Source organism: Dermacentor andersoni, chromosome 7 (genome assembly GCF_023375885.2).
Source record: "Dermacentor andersoni chromosome 7, qqDerAnde1_hic_scaffold, whole genome shotgun sequence".
NCBI lineage: Eukaryota > Metazoa > Arthropoda > Arachnida > Ixodida > Ixodidae > Dermacentor > Dermacentor andersoni.
In genome coordinates, this window is record NC_092820.1 from 108,957,430 (window position 1) to 108,970,590 (window position 13,161).

The 13,161-nt window shown below is 45.9% G+C and overlaps 2 protein-coding genes across 2 annotated transcripts; one reads left to right on the plus strand and one right to left on the minus strand.

The window, feature by feature from the left end:
* Positions 1–3,739: 3,739 nt before the first annotated feature.
* LOC126534631 (putative nuclease HARBI1) lies at positions 3,740–6,514 on the plus strand. Its single transcript, XM_050181903.2, has 4 exons — positions 3,740–4,687; positions 5,163–5,371; positions 5,445–5,771; positions 6,180–6,514. Exons 1-3 carry the CDS (start codon positions 4,100–4,102, stop codon positions 5,767–5,769), a joined length of 1,122 nt encoding a protein of 373 aa, XP_050037860.1. The 5' UTR covers positions 3,740–4,099; the 3' UTR covers positions 5,770–5,771; positions 6,180–6,514.
* LOC126535735 (uncharacterized) lies at positions 5,778–8,230 on the minus strand. The gene is made up of 3 exons (XM_050182520.3): positions 7,477–8,230; positions 7,198–7,392; positions 5,778–6,440 (listed from the first exon to the last, which is right to left on the minus strand). Exons 1-3 carry the CDS (start codon positions 7,742–7,744, stop codon positions 5,926–5,928), a joined length of 978 nt encoding a protein of 325 aa, XP_050038477.2. The 5' UTR covers positions 7,745–8,230; the 3' UTR covers positions 5,778–5,925.
* Positions 8,231–13,161: the final 4,931 nt, after the last annotated feature.

The window sequence follows — 13,161 nt, forward strand, 5'->3', positions numbered from 1 at the left end:
AGAAATGGAAAGGGAGTTCCCTGGCTGCTTTCGAAATCAGTGCTATGAAGCAATGGGATGCTGCTTTAGGTTACCAGTACGCATCAGGATCTCCTCTAGAGTATGTCCTTGAGAAGCGTCATTTGCTGCATGCCCCTGAGCCTAGGCTCGCCTCAACGGCAGTTCTTGCCTTAGTGATGCAGGGTCTCTGGACATTCGAAATAAAGTTCAGATGAGAGCCCTAAGGACCCTAGACGAGCTTTTGCAGTACTTCCAGAATCTGTTACCAAGAACAGAACTGGAACAGAAAAGCTCAGTGTGAAGGAGACAACTGGTTTTTAACAATTGGGACATGAATAAACTGAGTCCCCTTAAGGAGAGCCTATCCTTGAATAGCTATGCACGTTATGACATGCACAGTTCGGGCTATGCAACGGGCGCAGTTTCATATCAGAAGTCACCATGACAATCTGATGATCAAAAGCACTACATCGTTGGATATTACAGCTATACATTGAAGCCTGCTGAAGTTAATTTATACTACCACAGAAAAAGAAGCGCTGGCAGTTTTAAAAGCTCTACGATATTTTAGGACCTATCTAGAAGGCGTGAAATTCACCATTTTTAGCGATCGTCAAGCTTTGACTCATCTCCTAGGCGTCGCACAACCAAAGGGTCGAATCGCGAGATGGGTTAATTACCTACAACACTTCGACTATGCCGTATCACATCAGCCTGGCCCACTACTGACAGATGCGGACGCTATGTCTAGATTACTTGTCCACGAGACTAGCGAACACCCAGAAGAAATAAAACACGTGAAGTTGTGGGAAGGCACTGAGGAAATTAAGTTTGTGGACGGAAGATATTGCGTGCCGTTGACAATGGTTCTCCTAGATACTTCAACTATACCACGACAGTCCAGAGTCTGGGGGACACGACGGCTTCTGGCGCACTTACAACAAACTGCTGAAAAGGTTTACTTGGCCAAGTATGAAGGACGACATCAGAAATTACATTCACACGTGCCACCTACGTCAAGTGAACAAAGTGAAATTCAAACAGGCGACAGATGTGATGGTAACCCCAAAGCATTCACGCATCCCAATTAAAGTCATTCACTTAGACTTCACGGAACTTAAAAAGACTGAAGAAGGCACAAGGAAAACTCAAGCATTTTTACTCAATATCGACAAATGCACAAGAGTGATTACGGCCAAGGCAGGAAAAGAAGACGCCAACAGTGTCATTGCTCTTCAAGCTCAATGCTTCCAAAATACAAAGACGATAGTGTGTGACAATGGCCTGACCTTTTGGAGCAAAAAGGTAGCCAGCTGGACACGAGATCATGGGATAATAGTAAAATTTTGCTCACCCTACCATCCTGCAGCAAACGGCCGTGCTGAACGAGCTATAAGGGACATCAAGCAATACATGAACATGTACCTGAAATTTCGAGGTGGCTGGAAGTGCTGCCTCGAGGCTGCTACAAGACACCACAACCATTCTTATACGAGTGGTTTAGGATGCAGTCCTCTCTTTGCCACTTCTGGAATTGTGCCTACTCTCCCTGCGGATTGCGAACTCGGCATCCTGGAGAAGCTTACACTTAGTGAAGTCAAGAAAAGTGAGACAGACAGTGCATGAAGCGGAGCTTTGACAAGAGTCGGAACAGCGACATACAAGATATAGAAGTGGAAGACCACGTCGTAGTCAGGAAAGGAATTGGAAGTACCAACGCTACATTTTACGGACCCTTCCCCATGGTTAAAACGGCATCGCAGCACGGTGTATTGAAGACTATTTGGTACATGGGAGCCACCAGCCAAACGGAGTGCGCCTCAATCGGAAACGTGTTCAAATATTACACCAGGAAGTGTAAACAAAAGAAGCCGGGGAGGGTGAAGCGGACTACTTCTGGAATGTGAAAGAAGAGGAAGAAGAGGGGTTGGTGGAGAATAAGGTTAAATGGCGGACAACACTCGCCTTACCAAAGTTATGTCTGGTGGTTAGGTATTCTACCCGGACTGCTATAATGAATGTCAGAAGAAAGGAGATAAATTTGCTGCTCTGCAGGTGGTAACTGCCCATCCGTTCTTCTCGATGTGCTGTGCTGGGAAACAGAGGTCAAGGAGCAGTGCATGTGGCAACCAAATAACATCCTGTGCTCTTTAAATATCGAACTTGTAGCGGTTATTTGCAACTATATTATATTATTAATGGACATCATCATAACACATAAAGAAAGAATGACTCTGCAGGGTGAACAGAAATTTCTGGTTAGTTGCAAGTACAATGAATGTTGGAATTGTCCCATGGATGAACGTGGTGGCAACATGAAAGAAAAAAATGTAAAGCAATGCACAACATAACATAATAGCAAAGAAACAATTAATGAAACCAAGTATATGCCTATGTGTAGAAATAAGTGCTTTAGTGTGCGCTCGCCTGCACAAGCTCCATATCAGTGATGCTATTCAGGTTTGTCTCGAGCATTGAGTAAATGCCATACTTAGCACTGTAGCCAGGAGAATCAGCACGGCTGTCGCCTGCTACTTTTGCTGCTCCTCAACATGACACCACCGTTTGCGTGAGCCGCCTCTTTTCATCCTGCCAGACCTGGAATATGCATAAAATGCATTTATTAAAACCTATTCCATTGAATATGAAAGGCAGGCCATGTATACCATGTCATGAAATGTACATTTCAAAGACGCTCACACAGCTTCCAGTGCAGTTACAGTGTACAGTGAATATGAGTTTGACCAATTATTTTTTTTCAGCATGCAACACACCCAAGCACCAACAGATTGTGGTCATCTCAATTTGTGTAATACAGAAATTCCATTACCTCGTTCACTGCTGGAAGCAACAACTTGCTTTGCAAGCGATGGTATGATCTCTCGCTGAAGCAGGCTACGCCCGCATTCTTCAGAAAATGCAAGGACTGCACCATGCTGCAGCCGGTGAAAAGAATTGCAGCAGCCAGTGTAATGTCACCCAAGGCACACTTCCCTTTCTTCAGCTGACTGCCAGATGTTGACATGCTTTTCCTGGCATATCACAGAAACAGTGACAAGGGAACCTTTCACCTGCAAGCAGGATAATACAGCACACAATATATTTGGGTACACACTGGTGACAACCCTACACTGCATTATTGAAAAGCATGTCGTCTGCTGTCACATGAGTAAACATTGGGAAAAGGTATACATCCAGGGGGGTGGAAGCCTCAGGGCTACGGCCACCTATGGCTTCTTGAGGGGGGCTGCAAACTAGCTCCATATAAACGCACATGGGCCGAAGAAACAAGTAATTCAGGACAGTGCCATTCCTAAGGAGTCTCTCACCAAGTACTGATCGAGCCCAGTGCTACCAAGCTTATGCAATCTCACGACAGCCGGTGCATTCATGCAACCTTAGTGGCAAACTAGCTGTGCACAGTCGCTTTATTTTAGTTACGAGGAAACATTTTATGTGTTCATTGACTTATGTTTTCTGCTGAAGGCACCGGCTACATTTTTCTGATCGAATGATTAACACCTCTGTCTAATATGTTTACTGTCATTGTATTGGTAGTGACAATGGATTTACAACATCAGAATGGATGCAGGAAAGTCTGCGACGAGACGATGTGCTGAAAATTTGCATTCCTAGTTCCATTCCTCTCCCCCCCCCCCCCTCTTTAACATAGGCAACACGAATTTTTTCACATGCCACGAAAGTAGGGGACAACACTCGAAGCTGGAGCTTCACTGCTTAGGCCCGGATTCTGAAACGCTCCTTTCCTAACTAAGGATGCCTCACACGCTGTGAGGCGACCTGGCGTCAATTCTGGAACGTACCTTACTAAGGGGCACTAAGTTAGGGCCTCCTTGGTGCTTCCCCGCGCTTAGGGAGCCGGCATGCTACCTTCATGCGTCCTAACCGCGCTCCTCTACCTGAACGTATGCTTCTCCGCATGACTTTGCACGCGGTACGCTCGGCTAGGGTAGGTGCCGTGCGCAGCCAAGGCCGCGGTAGCCAGCCGCCGTGTACTGACGCCCAGTTTGGTTACGCGGACCGCGTTTTGTGCCATATCTTTTTTGCACTGTGATCTTGTGGAAAGCGAGCGGCGAGAATGACGGCCTTGCAAGACGATAGCTTCGAAAGCTATGCACGGTTTCTTCGACGAGCAAATGAACTCCGTTACGGGACTGTGTACAAGCCTCCACCTTTGACTCTAGCCCGGCGCCTGACTGACAGGCAGAATCCACTGGAATACTACGACGAAGGGGACTTTCTAGCCCGGTATCGTTTTTCCAAGCGAGCTGTTACAGCCATACTGGCAGAGCTGCAACTGCATTGTAACACTGACAACAGAGGAGCGCCGCTACCTGCTCTCTTGAAGGTCCTCATTGCACTGCGTTTTTACGGAACGGGTTCCATGCAAACTGTTGTAGGAGACCTTGTGTGTGTATCCCAACCCTCTGTGTGCCGGTGTATTTGGGAGGTGACACAGCTGATATGCCGACGTCTGTATCCCAAGTACGTTCGGCTGCCAAACGCCAGTGAAGCGAGGTTAGTCATGACAAGGTTCTATTCAATCGGAGGATTCCCTGGGGTTACTGGGTGCATCGATTGTACTCATATACCCATTAAAAGTCCCGGTGGAGACGACGCAGAAGTCTTCCGAAACAGGAAAGGAGTATTCTCCATAAATGTGCAGGTGAGTGGCCAGTTTTCCCCGAAACCTGCTAGAAATGACTGCAGCGCAATTCGCGTTTCTCTTCACTTCCGTACATGAATCATGCAGGTGCTGTGTCCATTGTACACAAAAGTACGCACGCACACAGAGAGAAAAAAAGAGGTAAAACGAAAGGTTATAAGGTGAAATGACAGTTAACGTGTCGCATTACGTATGTATATCTGTTGAGCGCAGTTGACATGTGGCATTAGAAATTTATATATGTCGACCACATATTTATCTAGAGGGCGTGCACATTCGTGACCATAGCTGTGTAACCCTGCGTGAAAAAGATTTCTTCACCCTAGCAGGCAGCGGCAAATGCCATAAATGCAAAGGAAGCCCAGTCATTTTGAGCGGTGTAGGCGAGTGTGTGGACAACTGTACATGGCATCTGTGTGCATGCAATACGTCAACGCATGTGCCACTGTGTGAAATCATTGTTTTGCTTTTACAGGTGGTCTCAGGGCCCGAGCTTCAGTTTTTCGACGTCGTGGCAAGCTGGCCTGGCTCTGTCCACGATAGTCGAATTTTTACTAACAGCAGAGTAAGTGTCATGTATGAGCAGAAGGCAGTAACTGGCATCCTCCTTGGTGATCAAGGTTACGCATGTTCGCCCTATTTGATGACCCCACTGAGGAACCCTCAAACAACTGCAGAGAAAAGGTTAGGAAGAAAGAATTTTGTTCAAGCAATGTGAAATAAGCACGAAGTCATTATTTTGCTGTTCTCCTGGCAGGTACAACAGGAGTCACATTAGAACGAGGAATTCCATTGAGCGAGCTTTTGGACTCTGGAAGAGACGTTTTGCATGCCTCAGGACAAAGCTGGAAACGCTGACAGAGCGGACGGTTGCAATTATCACCGCATGTGCAGCACTGCATAACATTGCTTGCACTTTGCGGGAACCCAACCCTAATGTTGACGAGCCGGAGCCTGAAGGTGAAGGTGTGGCATTGTGTGAACCTGACTCACCTCTGGGTACCCAACATCGAAGGCACCTTATCCAGCGTTGCTTCACAAGTGCCCAAAGTGAAGATGACAGCGATATGGACACGGTGTAGAGGTAAAACTGCGATCTGTGCTGCGTAATTAAAAGTGGAGAAGTGTTCGCATATCAGACAGTGGCGATTCTTCAGGATAAATGAAATTGACTTTATTCATTTATATGGCTTGTGGCTAGGTTTATTATTGCTGCCGCCTCTGAAAAAAAAATGCCTTTAGTCTTGTGGAACGAGGTCACATTCAGCAATGCCTCCTGGCCTGAGGAGTTCGAGCTGCTTTTTTAGAATTGCTTGTTTGAAGTTTTGTACCTTCTCTTTAGCTTTTAGAACACGCACCTTCATTCTGTGCAGCGCACTCCGTTTGCGCCGTTCATCGGTATATTGCTGCATCTTCAAAGCATGTTCGCCTGATATCATTTTCATCCTGGCCTCGTGTTCAATACGTCTTTGATTTCTCTCGTCGTCTACAGCACGAAGGCGAGCCTCCAGCTCCGTCGATAATGCTGTGTCGACAGCAGCAAGACGACCACTTTGGCGACGGCGAACAACTGGCTCAGCTCCTGAGCCTTGGTCCATGAAAGCATCTTCTCTGTTTTGGCTGCCCGATGGCCTTGAGGTTGCTGTTTCTGCAGGCAGCCCACCACTGCTGAGAGGAGGTGCTGGCGAGCACTGCTGTGATGTAGCCTCGGCAAACCCACCTGCCTGGCTAAGGTTACTATTCATCCCGAACTCTGCAAGTAACAGTGTTCATAAAAGTTTCACAGTGCTTTAAAAAGAACAAATAAACGGTTCACCACAAAACAAACTTGTTCATGCCACTTTACTCTGTCCAGAAGAAAGAATGGCAGCAATTATTGCAGCGCACTACACTCTACCGCCTTTATTTACTACGTCACACTGTACATAATGCATGATGTACACTCTGTACATGCTCTACAGCGAGTTGCTCGAACACAAGATCGTGCTGCTGCGTTGCAGTGGTAGCTTGAATGCGTGCATTCACAACAGGCATACGGGTTTCACCTAACCATGCAGAGGAACTAGTTCCGCATAAAAAGTGGAATCGGTTGTCTGTGCTCCCGGAAGCGCAGCAATGCAACATTGGGATAATTTGGGAAAGTAGCAAAATATCGGAGTAATGTGCAAAGGAATAGGCTATTTTTCATATTATCAGGTCAGGCGCTCATTACGCAAAGCCTGCTCCTTGAGCGGAAAATGTGCGTCACAATTTTGCACCAACAGGTAATTACACTGACATTCATTAATTCCTTACAGTACATACGACATGCGGTCCAACCGCAAATTTTGCCGCGCTATATGATGGAAACGTCGGGCAGCGAGGCCAGCAAGTGTTTGGGCTTTTATCGTAATGAAATGGCCCGTGAGCAGCACTCGAGCAATTACTGCACATATTGAGCGGTGAGGCGTGCCAAGGTGGCCGCAAAACTACAAAAAAAAAACAGTTGTAGTCGTAGAAACTATACTTACCATCGTCGCTGTCGTGGTACCGTGAATCGGTCTCATGCATCATGCTGTCAATAATGTCTGTAACGGCTTCACTGGCTGGCGTCTGCGACTGCCTGTCGCTGTCAAATGGGTTCGGCACTCGCACCGCCACGTGCGGCACGAGCGCCTCGACTCGGGTGAGCCTGTCGTCTAGCGGCTCAGGCGGTGGTCCGCCACCTGAAATACGTTACGCTCTCTTTTTGCAAGTTTTCAGGTGGAAAATATTTGCAACGTTTAGGGGAAACAAAGACGAAAACGTACCTGTGGCCATGACGTCTCTGATCTGCTGCGCCATTGCTTTTTTCAGTTTTTGTTTCAGGTTATCCCACAGTTTTTTTAGTTGTTTTACTTCGCGTCGACGCACGTGCGGCATGCTGTTATATTCTGTGCACAGCCGCTCCCACGCTTTCGCCTTCGCGTTCAGCGACACAGCATCTGTTTTCTTGCTTTCAATCACATTGCTGTACCTTTGCAGAAGTTCCGTGAACAAGTCCTTTTCTTCTTCCGTAAAATATGCTTTGCCCGGCATGGCAAATACACATACACACACACACACACACGAAAGAAAGCGCACGCAAAGAAAGGAAAAAAGCGACGCCTGACCAAACGAACTCAGATGCTGCCATAGTTGCTAGACTGAGATTGCTTTCTTGCCACGCGCATCCTTTTCGAACCATTTTTACGTTATTAACCAAAGAAATGTAATTTATGCCCCAGTATAAAAGTAGAAATGCAATTTTAACAGTCCCGGCACTTTGTCTCGGCAACTCATTACAAATATTTCGCATTTTTTGTGGGTAATCTCGAAACCAGAAGCCTCTAACGTTACACTTCCTTTGGCGAGGCGCTCCTTCCGCAGGGAAGGCGAAAGGAAGCTTTTAGAATTCGCGGTGGCCTTCCGAGGGCGCCTAACGTTTAGGTAGCATGGAGGGCTCCTTGCGGAAGGTAAGGAAACGGTCTAAGGTTAGGAGGATTTCAGAATCCGGCCCTTAGTCCTGTTCGAAGAGGAAAAAAAGGCAGAGATGACATGCCACTACTTAGGTAATATTGGGATTTTTGGAACCTGCACACACTTATGTAAATAAACTTTCTGGGTCCGTCATTGTATGTGCCTGCAAATTTTTTTTAGCTATGCATCTCTGAGAAGCTGATAGCTTTAATAGTATACCGTATTTATTCGCATCTAGGCCGATAGTTTTTTCAAACAATCGTATTCCAAACTCTAGGGTCGGCTTAGATTCGAGGATCTTAAAGAACGCGCCAGTTTTTCATTGAAACTGCTAAATATGGTGCATAGCTAGCGCCATCTAGAAAAGTCAGTATCACAGCCACTACTAGCCATGCCAGTTGCCAACCGTACACAAGCGAGGTTGCCATTTTGACCTATGTCGTGTTGGCCGTATCAGTGTGTGGCGTGGTGTTATCGCGATGGCACCAAGCAGGAGATGCCGCTGCAGTGCCGCCTTCAAGCGAAAAGTTGTGATAGCCACAGAGGCTATCAGAGAACTAGCGGACCGGAAACTGCCATGTTTGAGAACACTTGCAACTGTTTGAAATCGTAGTGGGGAGGTTCGCAACGACGAGATCTGTTCTGCGGATGCGTCTCTGGCTTCATCATGACGATTTGCGCTATTTTCGGCTGCAGAACAAGAAGTGAAGCTTGTTCTAAAGACAAGGTACAGCCAAGCCTTAGAATCTTTAGTTTGCCCGCAATTATCACAAATCAGTGCACACAAACAAGGCTGTTGTCCAAACAGCGCCAGAACGCTTGGCTGGCGTGCATTAACAGAGGAGACTTGAAAAACGAGAAACACGTCCGTGTCAACGAGAAATACGTCCGTGTCTGCAGTCTTCACTTCATCACAGGTAAGGGTATTTTCAAGTTATGCCCAGGTTTAACACATTTACTGATGCACTTGCGTCGCTTCTCCCATTGCTGCCAAGATTCATAGCGACGTTCAGACTAGCTTTTGCCCTTGAATAAATGTGCCTTGAATTGTTAACTGTGGCTTAACTGTGCAACATACGTGTACGTGTACTCTTTCAAAAGGGAGACCTGCAAATTTAATGGATGACACAAACCCCCGACTGTGTGCCGAGTCTATGACTGGGCCACGGCTGTTATGACTAGACTACTGCCGCAGCAATCGTGCGTTTTCACCGCTGTGAACAGCGATGGAAAAGCAAGCTGGATGCTGTCGCAGTAAGCAGACCGTCCGCGGAGCCTGGAACATCGCTCGTGCTGCCTGCCATGGACACAGAACCAGAGCGCAACGAGCCCTCTCCAGTAGGCCCCATTCTGAAGTCCACATCAGGTAAGTGGTTATGGCACTTGATTGGCTGCAGCTCCGACGATCGCGAGATGGAATCCCAGCCGCATTTCGATGGAGGCGAAATGCTAAAGGCCCGTGTTCTTAGATTGATTGCACATTAAAATACACAGATCGTCAAATGTTTCCTGAGCCCTCGACTATGACTTTCTTTTCATTCTTTCATTCCCTTTCACCTTCACCCAAAGACGCTGAGTAGTGCTCCTTACAAGGGCTGCAGAAAGTAGCATCTCTTCCTTACCAAAGATCACAATGTAGTAATTTCATCCCGGCCATGGTCTTGAAAGCACATCAAAAAAAGAGAAAGGTGAGAGCTCATGAATTTCTGGGAGGACATCATTATTTTCTAACCACATAATTATTTGCAGCAGGCAACCTATCTTACCTCCCCTTATCATAACCAACCAGTGCGACTGTACGGTAACCATTCAATGCTTTGGTTCAGAGTACAAAGCAATTTCTCATGAAACAAAATGCAGAAATGCCAAATACACAGTGAAAGGCATCAAGTTGCCCAAGATGTGTTTTCTTGGCCTTATGTTCGGGTATGCTAGCAATTTTTCATTACACCACTGCCTGTAATGCTCGGGCAAATGATGATATGTAAATAAATTTTAAAATAAAATGCTCTATGCTGCCTACCCTTCTACTGGTGCAACCTTCTGGATATTTTGCTCACAATAGACATATCGTCCGTGTACGTCTATATATCCTCCCTCTCTATCTCCCCCCCAGCATAGCGTAGCCAACTGGACTCCTGACTGGTTAACATCCCTTTCTTTCCTCTGTTTCATTCCCTTACCACAAATCACAATCACCGTACTTGTTGTACTTTGTACTGTTTAACGCTTTCCTTTTGTCTGCCTGGGGTTCACGCTGATAGGCACTTCTGACTCATTTCATTACGTTTTGCTGAAGTTGAAGTGCAAACCGACCTCACGTGCCAAGATCTTGAGGCGCTACAAGAGGACTACCAGAAAGTAACCAGCGAGTTGGCCACATTGAAAAGCCAGAAGCAGTCTGCATTAATGTCAGAGGTGTCCCTTCGTGAACAGCCTGAGAAGGTGGCCTTTTACACAGGACTTCTGAATTTTTCAGTCCTTCTGTCAGTGTTAAACCTTGTGCAGGTGTTTGTCAAGCACACACCACAGAACTAATTGGGAAAGTTCAAGGAATTTTTGGTGTTCCTGATGAAGCTGAGGTTGAATCTGCCATTCCAAGACCTTGCTTACCGTTTCAGTGTGTCTGAATCAACTGTAAGTTGAATATTCGACAAATGGGTGCATGTAGCATTTACTAGACTTCAGCCCATAATAGCATGGCCCTCAAGGCATGCTATAAAAAGGACAATGCTACAGGCCTTTTTCGATTCTTTCGGAGAAAAGGTAGCTGTAATACTCGATTGCTTTGAGATCAAACTTGAGCGGCCGTCATCTCTAAAGCCAAGGAGTGAGACTTGGTCTCAGTGTAAGTGCAGTAATACAGGCAAGTACCTCATAGGAAAATGTCCCCAGAGGGTGATCACTTTTATTTCTGAGGGCTGGGGTGGAAGGACCCCTGACAAGCACATTACCGAATTCAGTGGCATTCTTGACCATTTGTCACAAGGGGACGTGGTGTTGGCTGATCGAGGCTTGAACATTGCAGACACTGTAGGTCTGTACTGTGCAAGGCTGGACCTTCCGGCATTAACAAAGGGCAAAAGACAACTCTCGGCAGTAGATGCAGAGACAACAAGGAAAATTGCCAATGTTAGAATGCATATTGAAACGGTAACCTGGTCAGGAACAAGTATGTTATGATGAAGTCAGACCTGCCACTAGAGAGTATGCGACTCGCAAAGCGGGACACCAGTTCACTCCACATCACAAGATTGCTGTTGTGTGCTGTGCACTGACTAATTTCTGCCAGTCTGTCGTTCCTGCTAATCCAAAACCATGTGACTAAGTTTGCGACGCATTCGTGTTAGTTTGCAGATGGCAGTACTTGCATGAATTCATCGAAGTGTGTCCGTAATTCCGGCCATTTTGACTACATGCAGAAAATGTTTCTTCATATTTACTTGCACACTCTGTTTAATTACATAAAAATGTGCAGAAGAAATTGGAACACTTCCAAATGACATCCTTTTATTGTCACATGATGTGCGTGATAAAAACAAATGTAGTTGAAGCCACAAACTTAATAATGACAGTTCAGAGACTAGTGTGATTTTTTAATTTTTCTTCAAACACTTCGATTGCAATTTGCTGCCAGTAAATACTTCATGTATAAATTAAATCAAGTGCGCAGTGAAAGCCTATATTTCTTGCACATGTCTGACAAATGAGCTAGCACTCCTCATCATTGCAGAGTTTTATCCTGTATATTTGATGCTTTCATTGTGTAATAAATGTTGTCTTGCTTTTTGTATGCTTTGTTACTTTGCTATCATCATCAATTTTTCTGTCATAACAGAGATCATTTTTCTTTACTCTCTCCTACTTTACACATGCTACAAGCTTGTTTGATGCACAAAGTAATATGCAGCACTTTCTCACTTGAGCCCAGTCTGGATTTGTACAATGCAACACGGAAATTTAGGCAAGATGATGAACATTCATGTTTCTCAAAACCAGAGTTCCTGCTTCGATGCTCGCTTTAGTCCAATGCAGGTGTAGTGGAACCATTTGTATCGGCAGAGTTCCCCATCACATGCCACCATTTTCTCTGTCTCTGGGCCTTGACAGTAACAGTAGACAGATTTTTGGGAGCTAGTGCCAGCCTCCGGTGCATCTTTTCGGGTGAAATACCCTGCAAACATTTCCGGTAGGACAACATGCGTGAAATACTGCGTTGCAGATCCCACAATTCCACGAAAGAATGCATTGTCTTCCATTATCCTTTCAATATGCACTGAACAAGGTGTCCAAACAACAAAGTCTTAATGTACTTTGCACTACACATTGCCAGTTGTCTGCACCTGATAAAAGTAGCCATGAGTTCTCTTCAAGCGAAGTCCGTCTGTACTAGTCTCCAAGTCTCCAGGCAGAAATATTTGCTTCCTAACGCAGCTTCTATCCCAGACTCTGCCACAGAGTTGGGGCATTGGACCTCAACAATGCCTTCACCACAACACAAACAGCTGACAAGAGCATCTGGGGATGCAGCAAGGTGGGGATACTTTGTACTTAAACAAACGCCAACTCTTCTCAGTGTCATATTGGTGTGGTGTTGCGCTGTTTGTTTCTGGTAGGCGGAGATGGCGGTGCCTTCATGCTTATGTCCCCATTCTGTCATTGCAGAAGAAAACTTGTTTATCTCTAGGTAACATATTCTTTTTAACAAACTAATTGCCGGCTGGCTCAGACTCGTGCTGCACACACACTCCATACCAGAAGCAGTTACCTGGCCTGCTCTACATGCAAACCACTTGGCACATTTGGGCTGCTCTCTTGTGGCTTCCACATGCTACACCATCTCTTCTGTTATGACCATTTCTTTTAAAAACACTTCAGCCCGGCGCACCAGGGCAGACAAATCCTCGGAGGTAGCCTCTTCACACATAACATTACGGAGGATCACAGGTTTTTTCTTTTTTGGTGGCTGATAAAGTGCGTTATATTCTTCATGCAGC

Bases quoted from the DNA above. Each gene is read 5' to 3' on its own strand.
- LOC126534631 (XM_050181903.2), top strand. From the start codon at position 4,100: ATGACGGCCTTGCAAGACGATAGCTTCGAAAGCTATGCACGGTTTCTT. The intron at 4,688-5,162 runs GTGAGTGGCCAG...TTGCTTTTACAG, and splicing joins TATTCTCCATAAATGTGCAG to GTGGTCTCAGGGCCCGAGCT. The intron at 5,372-5,444 runs GTTAGGAAGAAA...TTCTCCTGGCAG, and splicing joins CAAACAACTGCAGAGAAAAG to GTACAACAGGAGTCACATTA.
- LOC126535735 (XM_050182520.3), bottom strand. From the start codon at position 7,744: ATGCCGGGCAAAGCATATTTTACGGAAGAAGAAAAGGACTTGTTCACG. The intron at 7,393-7,476 runs GTACGTTTTCGT...AACGTATTTCAG, and splicing joins CAGAGACGTCATGGCCACAG to GTGGCGGACCACCGCCTGAG. The intron at 6,441-7,197 runs GTAAGTATAGTT...TGTTACTTGCAG, and splicing joins GTACCACGACAGCGACGATG to AGTTCGGGATGAATAGTAAC.